Below are 17952 nucleotides of genomic sequence, written 5' to 3' on the forward strand. Positions count from 1 at the left end.
GGGGTGAGCATTAGCCCTGGTGTGGGCTGAGCATTAGCCCTGGTGTGGGCTGAGCATTAGCCCTGGTGTGGGGTGAACATTAGCCCTGGTGTGGGCTGAGCATTAGCCCTGGTGTGGGGTGAACATTAGCCCTGGTGTGGGCTGAGCATTAGCCCTGGTGTGGGGTGAACATTAGCCCTGGTGTGGGGTGAGCATTAGCCCTGGTGTGGGCTGAGCATTAGCCCTGGTGTGGGGTGAACATTAGCCCTGGTGTGGGGTGAGCATTAGCCCTGGTGTGGGGTGAGCATTAGCCCTGGTGTGGGGTGAGCATTAGCCCTGGTGTGGGATGAGCATTAGGCAAGATTGGGCGGTCTACAAGCTCGCGATGCCATGTGAGCTCAGATCGACTATTTCGAGTGAAGAGATTCAGTGTAGTTTAAAAAAAATCACACCCGTGTGAAGTGAGGGGCGCTCTTAACACCGTACATCATCATGTTGATTTGCTCAGACTTTGTGTAGGACAAAAATAGCCGATTTGCTTTTAATATTTTTTATGTTTGTGTAAGACGAACATCTACACCAGTAGCTGAATATAGGAGGGGCTAGCGCCCCTCAATAAAGTAGGGGACCAAGTAGTAAGTACCCCTGAGGTACCCAGGTTATTTAAGTGGTTTAAAATAAATGTGTTAAAATAAGTAAAATTGCTAAATGGTAAATGGTGCATTTATATAGTGCCTTTATCCAAGGCGCTTTACATAGATTGTGCATTGCATCCACCTACATCCACCCAGCTAGATAGGCTTTGAATAATCACGTTTCCAGTAGATCAGAGACCTTATTTATGAAACTACACAGCCTGGGGAAACGGAAGTGAGGGCTCAGGGGGGACGACGACAACGACATCTCCTTTAGTTTCTACAAGCTTCCCAAATACAGACAGATGTTCACACTATTTATATATTTCTCAGAACTTTTGGATCGGTCCAACGCCTTCAAACTATATCTTTTAATTTGGCTGTCACTATGACGTCACATTGAGCAGTGCACACAGTTTCTTCTGATACACCGTTCTAGTTTTTACTTGAAGATAACCGATTTTCAACGGAAAAAACCCAACTCATTGGCGGGTGAAGTTGTTTCCTCTTCCCTGCGGTACACAGTGAAAAGTCACCGGGCTGAGAGGCTCAGTGCAGTGCATCGGGGCTACAGGAAGGCCTCACATTTAAGTGCTATTTCCAGGGTTCTCTCTCTGCCGTGTCTCAAAGGATGCAAAGCACCACATTAGTGGTATATTGTCAAGGATCTGAAAGGGATCATTAGCATCACCCAAGATATCATTGTTGGTATTTTTGCCTCTATTTTGGTTATGAGAGGGAAAATTACGTCTGACAGTATTACACTGTTTTAGACCCAGTTTGACAGGAAGAGAGAAGAGTAGAGAGACTTCGAGAAGAACACTTGGACAGTGAATGAACCCTATAAACCCTATATATATAAGTATTTTTTTGGTATTTGAAAGTTTTACCTAGAATGTCATGTCCAACATAGGGACGGCAGGGTTAACACTTAAGTTAGAGTCGCTAAACGTCCCCTAATTGCCCTATTTTTATATGAATTTTCTTACTGTGAATAACAGGTATACATACTGTATAGTATAGTGTATGGTGATGTATGCATGGTATTTCAGGATTGTCACCAATGTGGTTCCTCACTTCCGAGCGAAGACCGTGACGCGTCGACGCCGCGGCGGCACGACGGGCTATAAATCAAGCCTGGCTCTCACGCCGGCGGTGCAGATGTGGCAGAGACATTTTTAGCTCTCCCTTCTCGCCCTCTCGCTCCTCTCACTCCCTCGTTCTGCCACTTTATGGGTGGTGCAGCGAGCACATTGCAGGAAGTGTCTGGGCCACAATACCGCCAGGCCCTCGCTGCAACGGCAGGCCTAATTAAAAGGTTGTCTCGCAATCCTCTAATCTGGAATAGAAGCAGCCGATCTGGAGCATGAGGTCGCTTATCTGGGTGCCCCCACCCCCCCTTAACACCCACTGTGCTCCATGCAAAGCGTGGGGTGTGTGTGTATGCGTGTGTGTTGAGGGCAAAATTTCATCTCTGGCATGGAGATGGTGGTGTGTGTGTGTGTGGGGGGGGGGGGGGCGGGGGGACACACACCGCATGGCGTGACATGGGGTTGGGGTTCAAACGTGCCCGTTAGCACAGCTGAACAAACAGGTCAAGTGGCTGTGGAGCTCCTGAAAGGTCACTCGCTGCTGCTGCTGCTGCGAGGGAAAGAGCCCTGAGAGATGCTGCTGGTCTTTCAGCCAACTCCACACTGCACCCATGGGAACATATAGTGCATACAGTGTGCAGCAAATGTTGATTTAACTCTGAGTCTACAAGTAAAAGCTGTGCTTTAAACCTTTTTGCAGTGCCCCGAGTTCTACCTGCCTCTAGTATACAGACAGAAGGCCATATAAAAAATGTGGCCAGTCATAAAATAATGTGCACACAGCTGTTGGACAAATGAGGGAGAAAAAGTACTGTTTTTCACGCTAATAAAAGAGTTATGATAGCTAGCCATGTCTTTCGCCCACACCCTTTAATATTGCCATGATGTAAGTGTTAGCAATAATTCTCTAAGTGTCATGCGCTCAGCCACTAGAGGGACATAAGTATGACAGGTACAGTATAATACCTAACAGAAATATAAATAAAATGTTGAGTTATGGGCCAATGGATACAAGACGATGCAATACATATCCTGATAGTCACATATGGCCCTAATGCAGGATATGACTCTAAAAGAAAGCTAGGAACTGGAACTTGGCTGCTGAGGATCCAAAGTGGAGATGTGCCACAGACAAGACTCATTGGTTGTGCCGAAGAAGACGGAATGTACCCGTTGTTCCTGAAATGGCAAACAACTGTATCTGAAAGTGATGAGGCAGGAGGACCCTGCCATTAACTTCAGAAGAGATGAACAGGTTGTTTTTGTTACTTGAGACTCGAAAAATAATCTCTAGTACACACAGCAAGGTCCTAAATATTAATTCAACTGGAATTTGGCCATGGACCTGATCTCTGCATGAGATCTGACCAATTTTCTCTTCAAACTGACCCTTATGGTGGTCCTCCAATGTCTTTACTGTTCAGATGAGATCAGTCCTGGAAGAAACAAGCCAAGAAGATCAAGAGAAAGAACAGTTCCCTAACAGATTAACACATCCAGTACGGGAACCTAGCTTTAGCTATTGAAAAATCTACAAGCTCATAGCGCAGCACCGAGTGTCGTGCTACAAGCTTGTAGATCTGCTGTGAAAATGTGGCGCAAATCTTTGAATATATATTCTTCCAGAGCAAACGTTTTGAACTCAAATCTTTGCTTCTGGGGTGTCCCTGGAACAACACATTTTCAGATAGGGGTCCGCGACAAATACAGATAATTCTGGGGGTCCTTGACATGAAAAAGGTTGAGCACCACTGACATAGAAACATGTTTTTCAGAAAACTGATTTAGAAGACACGGCGCTGAACGTCTGAGCGATGCACAATCCACTTTCACAATCAATGTCATGTGCCGTACTAGCCTCGCATGGCGCTTTAGAAGAAGGGAAGACAGTTGAAGTCATAGTCGAGTTAAAGGCAGTGGTGGAAAAAGTACTCAAATGTAAAAGTATAAATAGTGCAATATAGAAATACTCTGTTACAAGTAAAAGTCCAGAATTCAAAATGCACTTGAGTAAAAGTACAAAAGTATTGGTCTCAACATTTATTTAAAGTAAGAAAGTAGAAAGTACTCATCATGCAGAATTTCCCAAGTGTATAGAAATCTATTGTGGCATTGTGAGTAGGGCTGAAGTGGTTAATGTGTGTTTTGAAATAATAATCCAAATCTACAAAGTAACTAAAGTTTTCAAATAAATGTAGTGGAGCAAAAGTATTTTTGGATCCAAGATGTAAAAGTATTGGAAATTGGAATTACTCAAGTAAAGTACAAATACTTCAAAATTGTTACTTTCCACCGCTGATAAAGGGGGAATGTTTGAGCTGGGATCAGCTCAATATGGACATGAGCTGCCAGGCAACTTGATTCATGAGCACAAGAGAACATGACAAAAGAGACAGTACGAACCGTCCAGTGGCCATGACAGTGAATGAATAAACCACTACAATGTTGACCGCTATCAATCGTCCTGTTACAATACTTAGAGCATGGGTTTTCAACAGGTGGTCCGTGGACCACTGGTCGTCCGTGGAGGTATTGCATGTGGTCCCTGACCATGCATTTAGTAATAGTAATAGTAACTAGTTGAGAAACCGTGAACTGAATGACCTGGTGACCTATGATGAGTCCATCCATGTAGTAATTTACTGACAAGTTGGAGTTCAAGAAATTCAACAGAAAAAGGGAGTTAGAATCTCAAGAAGGGGGAAGTGCACCGGATTGTCTGGTTGAGTCATTATTATTAGGACATTTTACCAGTAGTAGTCAACGGTTGAGAAACAGAAAAGGAACTCGATCCATGCATGCACTTCTCAGAGTGATTAGCCTACTAATGATTGACGCGACCATGGTTTTACCTCAGTAAAACTATACCTAAACCTAACCCTAACCCTAACCTTAACCTCAGTAAAACTATACCTAAACCTAACCCTAACCCTAACCTCAGTAAAACTATACCTAAACCTAACCTCAGTAAACTATACGACGGCCTTTACTGAGTGTCATCCCCCCTCCCCCCATCTCTATCCCCATTTCCTGTCAGCCTACTGTATACCTATCCCTCTATCAAATAAAATAAAGGCGAAATATCCCGATCAATGATGCTGAACGAACAGTAGAAATATCCCGATCAATGATGCTGCACGAACAGTAGAAATATCCCGATCAATGATGCTGAACGAACAGTAGAAATATCCCGATCAATGATGCTGAACGAACAGTAGAAATATCCCGATCAATGATGTTGAACGAACAGTAGAAATATCCCGATCAATGATGCTGAACGAACAGCAGAAATATCCCGATCAATGATGCTGAACGAACAGCAGAAATATCCCGATCAATGATGCTGAACGAACAGTAGAAATATCCCGATCAATGATGCTGAACGAACAGTAGAAATATCCCGATCAATGATGCTGAACGAACAGCAGAAATATCCCGATCAATGATGCTGAACGAACAGTAGAAATATCCCGATCAATGATGCTGAACGAACAGTAGAAATATCCCGATCAATGATGCTGAACGAACAGCAGAAATATCCCGATCAATGATGTTGAACGAACAGTAGAAATATCCCGATCAATGATGCTGAACGAACAGCAGAAATATCCCGATCAATGATGCTGAACGAACAGCAGAAATATCCCGATCAATGATGCATACAGTAGGCATACAGGACAGAAGATCCTGATCAAAGTTGGACTTGTTGCTTTCATCTCTGTGGGTTATTTCCAGCTCGGTCCACTCACTTTTGTCAGACAAAGGCAAGAGTGTCCCTGCCCTGGGTTGAGTGATGATTGTTTGTTTGTGTGTGTGTGTGTGTGTGTGTGTGTGTGTGTGTGTGTGTGTGTGTGTGTGTGTGTGCGTGTGTTGTTCCTCGTAATGTTCGATAGCGGCACAGCGATGGCTGGTAGGGGCCCCAGGGTGGTGTTGAGGTGGGGAGGGGGAGGGGGCGAGCATGGAAGCTGCACGGCCGTGATTCACTCTGACAGCAGCGCCTGGCATGTGAGGACAGCAGGGCCCAGGCTGCTCCCCCTTTGATCTTTATTTGCTCCACCGTCTGTTTTGCATTTAAGAGTCTTGCTGAGCGAGAGGCATTGGATACACCTTGAATGGCTCAGGAGTCCCCTGTCCCCTTTTTAAAGACCCTAGGATCCTTTTTCAAAGCTAAGAGGGGAGGGGGGGGGGGGGGATCCAGGGCCGGAGAGAGGGATGATATGCGAGGGAGGGCTACTGTGCTGAATGGGTACCGAGCGAGGGGTCTCCCCGGCAACTCAGATTAAGTCTGATGAAAGGGGGGGACACTCATCAAGCCGATGGGGAGTGTGGGTGAGGGGCGAGGAGGAGGTAACACGTGTCTCCTCTCTAGATGAGCCTGCATGATTCAACTAAAGGTCAGGATTCTTCAGCAACCAAAACAAACACCTCGGCGGCAATTCTTTCACCAGCGCCCTCCCTCCCGCGTTTTGAACATTAGTGGCGTTAGCCACTTAAGCCCTATTTTATACTTTGTTGTTCCGCATGAAGGAACAAGGATGCAATGCAATGGAAGAAAGCAGTTCTGCAAGCTCACCGTGCGTCACGTCACATTGTGAAATTGTTGAGCTCATGTTTGCCTTTTTTTATGTTTAAAAATCTTATGAAAAGGAGATCCATTCCCATCTATAACATAAACATACCCAAAATGGGTTTGGATAGATTGAACTTGCTTTCTCCCGATTCTGAGCAGAACATTTTGACCAAGATAGCAGATCTACAAGTTGTATACAGTATCTGCTATTTTCCCCAATGAGATTAGGTATAAACCTACATTATACAGGGTTTAATAAGTGGTTAAAAGGTGGTGTGACATATTCCACCTGAGAGGTATACATTTGCTGGCTGTGTGTGTACGGTCCACACGGGCACAGAGCAGTGTTGTTTTTTATTTTAGTTTTAGTCATAGTCTCTTCAATAGTTTTCATTTAGTTTCAGTCACATTTTAGTCACCTGGAATGTTTTAGTGTTAGTCTAGTTTTAGTTTTATACTAAAATGTATTTTGGTGGTCCTTGATGCGGTCGTAATGATTGTTTTTACACTTGCTGAAATCTACAAGCTCACAGAAATGACTTATACTGGATCTCTTGTCCACTAATCCCTTCCTAACATTTTAGTCTAGTTTTTATTTGTTGACGAAATTGTCAGTATATTTAGTCTAGGTTTTAGTCATCATAGCTTAGTTTTCATTTAGTCAGTTTGTCACTTTTTCATTCGTCAGTGAAAGATGGTGGTTGTGGTTAGTTTTAGTCGACGAAATCAACACGGGCACAGAGGCATCTCTTACCCTAGAACAGAGACTATAAACATCTCTATTCCACATTCAGAGGCATCTCTTACCCTAGAACAGAGAATATATTTATCCTCCTAAACATCTCTATTCCACATTCCCCCAAGACACTGCAGTGGCTGCAGTCCAGAGCCGGCAGCTGGACAAACTCCTGCCCCAGAGACTGATAGAATTGTTAAAAATAAATCGCTCTGGCTCGTCTCCGGCTATTGCCTTCGACTTGGGCCATTGCATTAACCTGGAACCAATCTGGCCCCATGTTGGCTCTACAGAGAGCGCTTGAGGAAATGGGGTTCCTCTTAGGCTGAATGCGGGACCCCAGATGAGAGAAATCACACACAATTACGCCCCATTTGTGAGAAACGTGAGCACTGGAGGTTCTCAATGATTAGCAAACATGACAAATGAAAAGGAACGCCGCTCAGAAGATGACAAATGCTCTGGAGAAATCGCACACGTCGCGGTCGAGTCAACCAGATGTAAGATGTTTTATGGAATTAAGTAATCTGAAACTAAAACCTAAAATATCATAAACAAGAACTTTTCCAGAAAAAATAACTCATTGTTTGCATGCATACGTGCGTACGTGCATGTGTGTGTGTGTGTGTGTGTGTGTGCGTGCGTGCGACTACGCAGCGGTCACCAGGGTACTCAGGAAACAATCAAATTCAGTTTAAAGATCTTTTCTCATTGGAACACATCTTTCAGTGTGCTCACTTCGGTCTAAGTTAGCAGAACTCTATTTTCACTCCAGTTATTGTCCAGCATGTAATTTATTTCTAGACTATAAATCTTTGGCAGCCCACAGTTCAGATTATATGATATGTGCAACTGAGAGAGGAGGACAGCCCTTTAAGGCTGTCTGGTGGGGCTTAAAACAGATGCTACTCTCCAAATAGCATTGTAGGTTTTCTTTTTGAAATAAACAAGGGGAAATAGAGGCAGCGTAATACTCAGATCATGCAATTAAGGGAACTAAAACTAAAAAATGTGTAACATAGCATTTATTTGCTTTTAGAGGACTGTAATAGAGATGTACACATTATCATTTCAAACAGCTTCCGCAATTTTATATTAAATACAATTCAAGTAAAGACACAGTAAGCTGTGTTATAGTATTTGTTTTAAATCAAATCTAAATCTTATTAATAACTAAAAAACCTTTTAAACAAAACAAAAATGAAAGGAAACTTTGATTATCCAAAGAGAAGCACACAATTAGACCCTTACTTCGTTTTCAAGCACAATACTTAACAGCACCATTTCATAGGCATTACAAATGCATAAAGTGTTTCTTTGTCGATATGTTTCTCTCTCGACAAGAAAATACAGGTCTCTGACAACGTGACTATACAAATATAAACTGCTTTTTCAAATGGCGACTAACAGTCGTGGTGAAGGGGATCAAGTACTGTACGTCTACCTGAGCAGCATCACATTGGGAAGTGCATATCTCATATTTCAACAACCAATCCTAAACCTCGCTAACAGAAAGTGGCGTAGGTTCTTAGTTTTGCACATGCAGCTCTTGTTATAATAGCTTTGTATTCACTTTTTTTTTGACAATTTGGCAAAGCAATATCATCCTATGGCTATGGTCAACTTCACGATGATCGTTAAGCAAAAGATGCACATGACAATTAGAGTTCACAATATGCTCAAGTTATGAATGGTGGTCTTTATGCTATGCTTTCTAAAATCGCTTTAAGCGTTGATATTATTAAACATTCACATCTACAAAAACACCCAATCACACATAATTTACAATTATCTGGGGTAGTAGGCATTCCACCATCTGCATTCTTGACATCCTCTGAAACTATAAAAAAAAAGTGTCCGAACAACAGAAATAAACAGTCTTGCATTTAAAGCACGTTTGAAAATAGCCTTATATACTAAGCAATATAAAATAACGTGGATATCCACCCTGTTTCCTTAAGAAATAGCTTATATACAGTAGGAAGGACAACGCCTTTAGCTAAAAAAGAGTAACACAGAATTTATACTTTGTTACGTGCAGTGTCACACAGCAGAAATAACCCATGTAGTCGCTGGCATTGTGTCAGGGCAGTGGCACGTTGTGAGCTTGTAGATTAACTGTAGTTGTGTGACACCGGCGCACACCTAGCCAACAGGCTTCTTTTGTTTAAAGTGGGACATTTGGTATGTTGTTTTCTTTTATTGGCCTAACATATTGTCTGGCCTAACATATTGTCTGAATCCACTTGCTGACCGGTTGTTGGTATTGAGCAATTGTTTTGTTAATGTTGTTAATGTGACCATACCATTAACAGCCAATATAAGGCAAGGTTTTCATGATTCTGAATACATTCCAAGCATTAGTTTTGCACAAAAAACACTCCTTGGGCTAAAAACGGCCATAGCCACTTGCCCTTAATGTGCCCAAAATGTGCTGACCTCATCACAATTGTGTAGACCACAAAATGTGAAAACCTTGCCTTATATTGGCTGTTAATAGTATGGTCACTTATAAACCCCAATAAAAAAATTGCCCAATACCGACAGCAGGTCAGCAAGTGGATTCATGGATGTATACATGTATATAGACAATATTTTAGGCCAATGAAATAAATATATACCAAATGTCCGTCCGTCCCTCCGGCTACCAGACTATCGAGTATATCTCGGGCTTGTAACAAAGAAAAAACAAAAAAATGGTGAGGTCAAGGCAATGGTGCGTCAAGTCTAAACCAACAGGGAACCTGGTAGAGCTAAGGGGGCAAAGGGGGAAGTTGGCATAGATAGTTTACATGCTAGAGGCAGACAGAGAGGGGGAGGAGGTCCTTTAAGTGCACTATGCCAAAGTTCTATAAACCCCTCCCTCCTTCACTGGACACCTGTAAAAAACAGCTAAAGCTTATTACGTCTGGGCTTGTTGGGCGCGGTGGCCGAGAGAGTGTGGTCGGTCGGGGGAGTGGTGGAGGATATGGTGATCGTGTTTACACTGCACTCGCGTACGTGCGTGTGTGCAGTGTTGATTTTGACAGCAAATCTTGCTGTCAAAATGTTGCTTTGTTTTTAATTTTAGTCATAGTCTTGAAGAGTTTTCTTCATTTAGTCACATTTTAGTCACCTTGAATGTCTTTAGTGTTAGTCTAGTTTTAGTCTTAGTATTTTAGCGGGCCTTGATGCCGTCGTAATGACTGATTTTACACTTGCTGAGAATAGCTATTTTCAGCATGTGTAAAATTACTTGTCATTTACTTATACTGGATCTCTTGTCCACTAGTCCCTTCCCAACATGTCTAGTTTTTATTTGTTAACGAAATTGTCAATAGTCATCATAGCTTAATTTTTATTTTCATTAGTTTTCGTCAGTGAAAAAAGGTAGTCGACGAAAAATGTTCGTCATAGTATTAGTCGACGAAAATCAACACTGCTGTGCGTGTGTGTGTTGGTTTGGGGGTAGGTTGGGGGTATGCTGCAGAGTGTGTGTTGGTTTGGGGGTAGGTTGGGGGTATGCTGCAGAGTGTGTGTTGGTTTGGGGGTAGGTTGGGGGTATGCTGCAGAGTGTGTGTTGGTTTAGGGGTAGGTTGGGGGTATGCTGCAGTGTGTGTGTGTTGGTTTCGGGGTAGGTTGGGGGTATGCTGCAGAGTGTGTGTTGGTTTGGGGGTAGGTTGGGGGTATGCTGCAGAGTGTGTGTTGGTTTGGGGGTAGGTTGGGGGCATGCTGCATTGTGTGTTGGTTTGGGGGTAGGTTGGGGGTATGCTGCATTGTGTGTTGGTTTGGGGGTAGGTTGGGGGTATGCTGCAGTGTGTGTGTTGGTTTGGGGGTAGGTTGCAGAGTGTGTGTTGGTTTCGGGGTAGGTTGGGGGTATGCTGCATTGTGTGTTGGTTTCGGGGTAGGTTGGGGGGTATGCTGCATTGGAGTATTGCAGAAGAAGCCCACACGAGGAAGGTGAGTGTTGTAGTTCACTCCACTGTGGGTGTGTTGTAGTTCTACTCCACTGTGTTGGTCAGGCGACACACGCCACCCTCGATAGCCAGCGACTGGCCAGGAACTGCGCCGGGCGGCAGTCTGGATATGTGAGTCTGCAGGGCGACAGGTGGGAGGAGAGAGAGACAGTGAGATATACGCAGGGCGACAGGTGGTGGGAGGAGAGAGAGACAGTGAGATATACGCAGGTCGACAGGTGGGAGGAGAGAGAGAGAGACAGTGAGATATACGCAGGTCGACAGGTGGGAGGAGAGAGAGACAGTGAGATATACGCAGGGTCGACAGGTGGGAGGAGAGAGAGACAGTGAGATACTGTATGCCAGTACAAACTGTTTAGCCCGTGACCCAAAAGAGAGAATAGATTTTAACTTTCTAATTTATGGCATTACTTTATGATTTTTCTTTGATTTCCTCATGAAATTACTAATTCACTAGTCACTAGTGTGGATGAATACCCCTGTACGCGTCTATGGGGATAGAAAGGAGTGTTTTGCTGTGTGTGTGTGTGTGTGTGTGTGTGTGTGTGTGCGCACACGCGGGGGGAGTTTTTGTGCTGGATAAGAGGGGACTTTAGAGGGAGGGGAGGGGTGCAAACACAGCTGTGAGATTGGGAGCAAAGCTTCCACTGAGGGATCAAAGGTGGCCGGCCGCCTTAGCCCTGTGCCAAGAGACCCGCAGCCAGCCAGCCAGCCAGTCAGTCCTCTGACCGACACACAGGTTGAGAAAGAAGCCCCCCGGCACTGTGTGTGTGCGTGTCCGTGTCTGTGTGTGTGTGCGTCTGACCAAGGCACAGAATAGAACAACAAAAGCGTTATAGGTGAAGGCGCGCTCTACTCAGGGAGAGTCTTAATTAATAGTCTCTGTGGCTGATGGGTGCAGATTCTTGAAGATCAATGGAGGGGAAAAAAAGGGGAATATCCGCACTCGTGGGTAGTTTCTTATGAGTTTCTCTCTCTAGGTGGACCGCTGCTGTGATTTAGTTTCATAAATAAAGAAACCCATAAGAAACTTTACTCAAGAGGGCAGCACTGCGTATATTCCCTTCCCCCCCCCCCCCCCCCCCCCCCAAGTCACAGAATAGGCCTGATATCACTCCTCCAGCTACAGGAGGTGTCATCTCTAGCTGGGACCCTTTAAAAAAAAAGTTGGACTGCACTATGGTCCCTGCAGGCACCCAGAGGGCAGCTGTCACTACTGTGGGAATGGGACAACAGCCAGACAAGGCCAGGCACACATGGCAACACTCTCAGGGGCCATTATGCCTCCTTCCACTGGCCCTCCACTGTGTTCTTCGTCTTCTCTTCATCTTCAGAGGAACAGGGTTAAAGAGAGGTCCCGTTTAAACGGACTCAGAGTGAAGACCCATCAGTGAGTCACTATCGTCTGAGGGTGACGCGCTAAATGTTCTCCTTTTGATGTTCGCATGGCATGACAGGAAACAGCTATCCACATGCATTTCAAAATGTGTACCAGCTTGAATGCGCAGATGAAAAAAAAAAATCACAATTGACCGACTGCGCCTTGTTAACAGCCATTAGAAAGTCAGTAGATACATTTATACATGTGTTGTTTGTCAAAGAGATATCGTTGGAAGACGTGATGTGTGCCATCAACCGTCATGCCAACCAGTCGCACCCCGAGACCTAGAGTTTCTGTTCAAATGCAGGAATATCGAGTTGGCAAGGGCTTTCTACCAGTGGTTCCCAAAGTGGGGTCCGGGGACCCCTAGGGGTCCTTGACGGAGTTCTAGAGGGCCCACAGCTAAATGATAATTAGGAACCAAATGGGCCCTTATGGGTCTGTAACTCAGAGAGTGTACAAATGGAAAAAAATGGTTCCATTTGTACACTCCGAGTTAAATTAACATTGATTTTACGAAATTAATTGTGGTCTCAGAGATAGAAATGCCATTAAATGGGGGTCCGTAGCCTAAGTAACGCATGTCAAACTGGGGGGTCCTTGAAATGAAAGTGGTTGAGAATCACTGATAGAGCCATATAAATCGTCTCTTATGGGGGTCCCTGGAATATCATTTCAAATGGGGGGGCTAACTAGTGTCAATTTGGGGGTCTTTGACATGAAAAAGTTTGGGAACCACAGTTCTACAGCACACATGCAGAACACTATTTGCTGGACTATTGCACTAGGGTACCGTCCTTAGCTTACTGCACTACAGTACTTCACATTTACTGCACATCTGTAAGCTAAGCCGTTATAAATGGGAAAGGGTGCATTTATATAGCGCCTTTATCCAAGGCGCTTTATATAGATTGTGCATTACATTACATTCACACACCGATGGCGGAGGAAACCTTGCAAGGCACCAACCAGCACATCAGGAGCAATTAGGGGTTCAGAGTCTTGCTCAAAGACACTTCGACACAAACTCAGGGTCGAGGCCCAGGATCGAACTGCATGGGTTTCCAACCGGCAACTCCCTACCCCTGAGCCACTGCCGCCCCTTATGCCTTATTTAGACTAAACGGAATATAACAGTGCATGTTATGGTCGGTTTGACGGAAGTTGTGCGAATGCTATCCCAGTAACTCACTAGCCTGGAAACTGCCACAGGAAAAAAGAAAATGCCCTGCGCAGATATTAGTCTGGCCATGCCAGGCTGGCCACTGACAGGGATGGCTCGGCGACCATTGCAGCCCCCTCTTGCTTCAAGGTGTCCATCATTGCCCGCGCACCCAAGAACGACTCCCCATCTGGCCTGAACGACTAAGCGCCCGGTAGCGACCATGACCTCAGCATTCACAAGTTCTTCGAGAGGCTAGTATAAAGACAAGACAAGACCACATCTGCTCTTCCCTCCGCAGCACACGACGTCTGCTCTGGACCCATGGCAGTTTGCATACTGCTCCAACAGACCCACGGATGACTCCAGTCTCACAGGTGCTGCGCGTCACTCTTTCCGAGATAGACAACAGGGGGAGGGGGATGGGGGTGATGTCGATGTGTCAGGCTGTTACTCATCAACTACAGCTCGGCCTTCAACACCACAGTCCGTGTATGCTGTCCAGTGTCCATATGTCTATGACTTAAAAAGTACCAGAAGGACTTCGGAGAGCTGGCTGGCTATTACTTTCTTACTGTGTATAAATGGTAAATGGTTTTATATATATATATTTATATAGAATATTTATTGTGCATTTACATTCACCCATTCACACACTGATGGCGGAGGAAACCATGCAAGGCACCAACCTGCACATTGGGAACAATTAGGGGTTCAGAGTCTTGCTCAAGGACACTTCGACGGGAGCCCGGGATCGTATGCATGACTGTCCAGGTCCTGGGCCTAACCTGGGCACCGTTGGCACGTTTGTGCCATTGCACCAAAGTGTACAATGGAACTCAGTAATAATAATCTGTAATATATATATATATATAAGGTGTGCTGAAATGTCAATATTGCGATATATATATCAATACTTATATACCTCCAACGATAAATAATCGATACACCGCCGGCAAATAAGAGAAAATCCCAGGAGGAAAAACGGGATGCGTAGCGTCCGTAAGACATGACAAAGTTACTTGTTACTAGTAGACTAGTAGCCTTTCATGGCAACGAACTTCCGTATTTTTTTTATGTTTAAAAATTATAATAAAAAACAAAAACAAATAGGAAACCAGAAATGAAGGGACCCATATAAATGTTTCCGCGACCCACAAATGGGTCCCGACCCACTGTTTGGGAAAAAACGGTGGCTTTACACTGACCACGGTGGTCAGGCTGCAATGCTCTCTGTCATCAGGGAGCAGGTGTCCTGCCGCTTCCGTGCCATCGGCTGGAGGAGGGGAGGGGGTCAGAATCTATGCATAGTGTCACTACGCTGTAACACCAGATGTCACACCACCGGATTACCAATTAACATCCCCATGTTGTGTGTGTGGGTCCGCCTGCTCGCCGCATGCCACAGTTTTCCGACCCGTTTCAGGAAGAGAGAAAAAAGGGGGGTTACCTTGAACAGATGCTTTCTTATACGTTCACGACTGGCACACATTTTACAACTCCACACCAAGTTTACCCTGAGAGCATGTCAAGTTTAACGTTGTCCTCTTCCTGTCCTGAAGGGTGTCTAACTCTCTAACTATGCACAGCCTAGGAATGTCGAGGGGGGGTCTATTTCAGGATCCCCTTGTGACTTTTCGGTACGACTCCAAAACTTCTCGTATTGAGAGCCGAGACCGGGAGGTTGTTGCATCATTTTTATAGCCTCTCAATGTGAAGTCCTTGTGTAGGAAATGCCCCTGAAAGCCAGACCACTTTTTGTTTGCTCATCATGGACAATGTGGGTTAGCCGTTCTTCGTGAGAACTGAAAGCTCATTGGCTGTTGACTCTCACGGACATGCGAGACCGTCCCTAGGAGGACCCGGTGAGAAAATCAAACACGTTTGTCACACTAAACAAGTGACGGTCTCACAGGGATCTGATGCCTGGAAATGCTGTGATTTTCTGTATGTATGTAAATGAATTTACATTGTAAGGAAAGTGATGTGGTCTGACTCTGTGCCTGCTTTTAAAACACTGTGTCAACATTGAATTCATTATTCAGTTAAGTTAAGCTATTTTTTTACGACTGGATAAAATGCAAATGTGGATTATTATTATTATTTTAATAATAAAGCCATTCATGGGGATGTGTATGTAAAATGTACTGTATGGCCGAAGCTGTGACAATGTATCGATGCTACTGTACGTGGTTCATGTAAGGGATAATATCTGGCTAGGTGGTCGTTGTCGGGAGATCATTCACCACAGGGAGTTTAACCACTGACGCGAAGCAGGTGTTTAATCACCCTGAAGGTGAATGATATCCCCACAACGACCACCTAGTCAGATATTATCCTTCTTATTACACAACAAAACGAGATATTTCCTTGTTTGCTGTAATGAAAGTATTCCATACATTTAAGTGGCCGGCGTCTGCCCAGCTGCAGCACTGTCCGAAAACAAGGAAGTGAAAATAGAATCCATTTTCGGGTACTGCTTCATCTATTTCTCGCTCAATTGTTTTCAAAAACATTTTTGAGAGCAATGTTTAGCTGTAAATGTGTGTGTGTGTGTGTGTGTGTGCAAACACAGCAGCAAGATTTGTGAGTTGCTGTGATAGGAGAAGGATATCAAATGGAACACAACCACCCTAAAGACTAATCATTGTGTATATTCCTGCACTATACCTGCATTGAGTGACCTTGGTACATAGAATTTGATCTATTGAAGATTCTGACCTTCAAATGTCCATCATTTTTGTTTTGATTGTATTGCTGTATTGTTGTATTGTTCTTTCTGCTTTGGCAATGTAAACGTATGTTTTCTCATGCCAATAAAGCCCTTTGAATTGAATTGAAATTGCGTGTGTGTGTGTGTGTGTGTGTGTGTGTGTGTGTGTGTGTGTGTGTGTTTACATGGCTGTCATGTTGGAAAAAGCAGTAATGTCAAGCAGGGAACAGCAGGTGCTCCGAGGGTTTGATTAGGCATCTCTTATAGAGCGGAGCGGTCTGTTATCAAGAAATAACACACCGCTGAATTCCGTGATTGACCAATCAGAATCAAGCATACAACCAAGCCATGTAATAAAGGCTAAGTAATGCATGGCCTAGAATCCATATCTATATGAGCCGGGCCATCAGACAATGGGGCTGACAGAGTGGAAAAGGACTGGAGAGTGGAGACATGAATTAGCTTTAGCTAGATGCCCTAGAAAAACACAGACGCAAACCTTCTTGTAAGTCTGTTGTCAGCTTGTTACCCTGTGACTGAAGTAACCACATGACAGAACTATGGCCGAGTCAAAACACGACATAATGTCCCTTTGTATCCTTGTGCAAAAAGAAGAAGAAGAAAAAAAGAAAGACAACAACACAACCCATGCGTTGGTGATATGAAAGTGTTTAAGTGCTGGAAAAGCCACACATTAACACCACAGACAAGGCCTTAGAATAAATATAGCTCAACAAGAATGTAGCTGCTTTCATGTTGTGGTTTTGCACATTCTATTCTTATAAAAAAAAGTTAAAAAACAAAAAAAAAACAATCACAGGGCATTTATTCTCCATGCAAAATGGAAAAACTAAAAAAACTAAACGTGCCATAATAAAATACATTTGTCATGAGACACAGACCGAGCGGCACAGACAGACAGACACACAGCCAGGAGGCACAGACAGACAGACACACAGCCAGGAGGCACAGACAGACAGACACACAGCCAGGAGGCACAGACAGACAGACAGACAGACACACAGCCAGGAGGCCCCCGAATTGCGAGCCGCGTTTGAAACGAATTCTTGGCCTTATATAATTTGTGCGGCCCACAAGCTTTATAGTGGTAATGATGTCCAGAGAGGGGGCTGTGTCTGTGTGTGTCGCTGCGGCGGCCGCTTCCCTTTCATCCGTCCCAATCATCACGGGACAATAAAACAATAGCCTGACTGTTTGTGCAGCGACACCCCTGCTGCTCGGCGCGCAGCCCTGTGATCTGCACGCCGTGACTGATGATGAGACGCGGCGCCGCGTCCCTCTCCTGCATGCCATGCTGGCTCATCTCGACCAGTGCAAGACGGAAAAATCACGTCCTGCATGGTGGTTCGTCATCCAGCGCAAATGTGCAGACAGCCAGTCGGTCACACACACACACACACACACACACACACACACACACACACACACACACACACACACACACACACACACACACACACACACACACACACACACACACACACACACACACACACACACACACACACACACACACACACACACACACACACACACACACACACACACACACACACACACACACACACACACACACACACACACACACAGGTGAAACGGCTATTTTCACTACTTCTTAAACATTTATTTCCTAATTTGTGGAATCTCTTAGATTTTTCTTTGATTTCTTCATGAATTTAATTCATGAACAATTTAGCTTTTTTTGGGG

General features: G+C 44.5%; 1 protein-coding gene and 1 long non-coding RNA gene across 2 annotated transcripts in view; one reads left to right on the forward strand and one right to left on the reverse strand.

Annotated features, from left to right (window-relative positions):
* Positions 1–8027: 8027 nt before the first annotated feature.
* LOC308328185 lies at positions 8028–10964 on the forward strand. The gene is made up of 3 exons (XR_013965268.1): positions 8028–10051; positions 10088–10829; positions 10860–10964. It is a non-coding gene; the product is annotated as an uncharacterized lncRNA (long non-coding RNA).
* Positions 10096–17952, reverse strand: part of tasp1 (taspase, threonine aspartase, 1) — a 48292-nt gene continuing 40435 nt past the window's right edge. The window contains exon 14 of the mRNA XM_080781918.1: positions 10096–11084. Within this exon, the coding sequence (XP_080638044.1) occupies positions 10992–11084 (93 nt within the window). The 3' untranslated portion in view covers positions 10096–10991. The remainder of the gene's footprint in view (positions 11085–17952) is intronic.

The sequence above is a fragment of the Protomyctophum bolini genome (assembly GCF_963924005.1).
Source record: "Protomyctophum bolini genome assembly, chromosome: 14".
NCBI classification, from domain to species: domain Eukaryota; kingdom Metazoa; phylum Chordata; class Actinopteri; order Myctophiformes; family Myctophidae; genus Protomyctophum; species Protomyctophum bolini.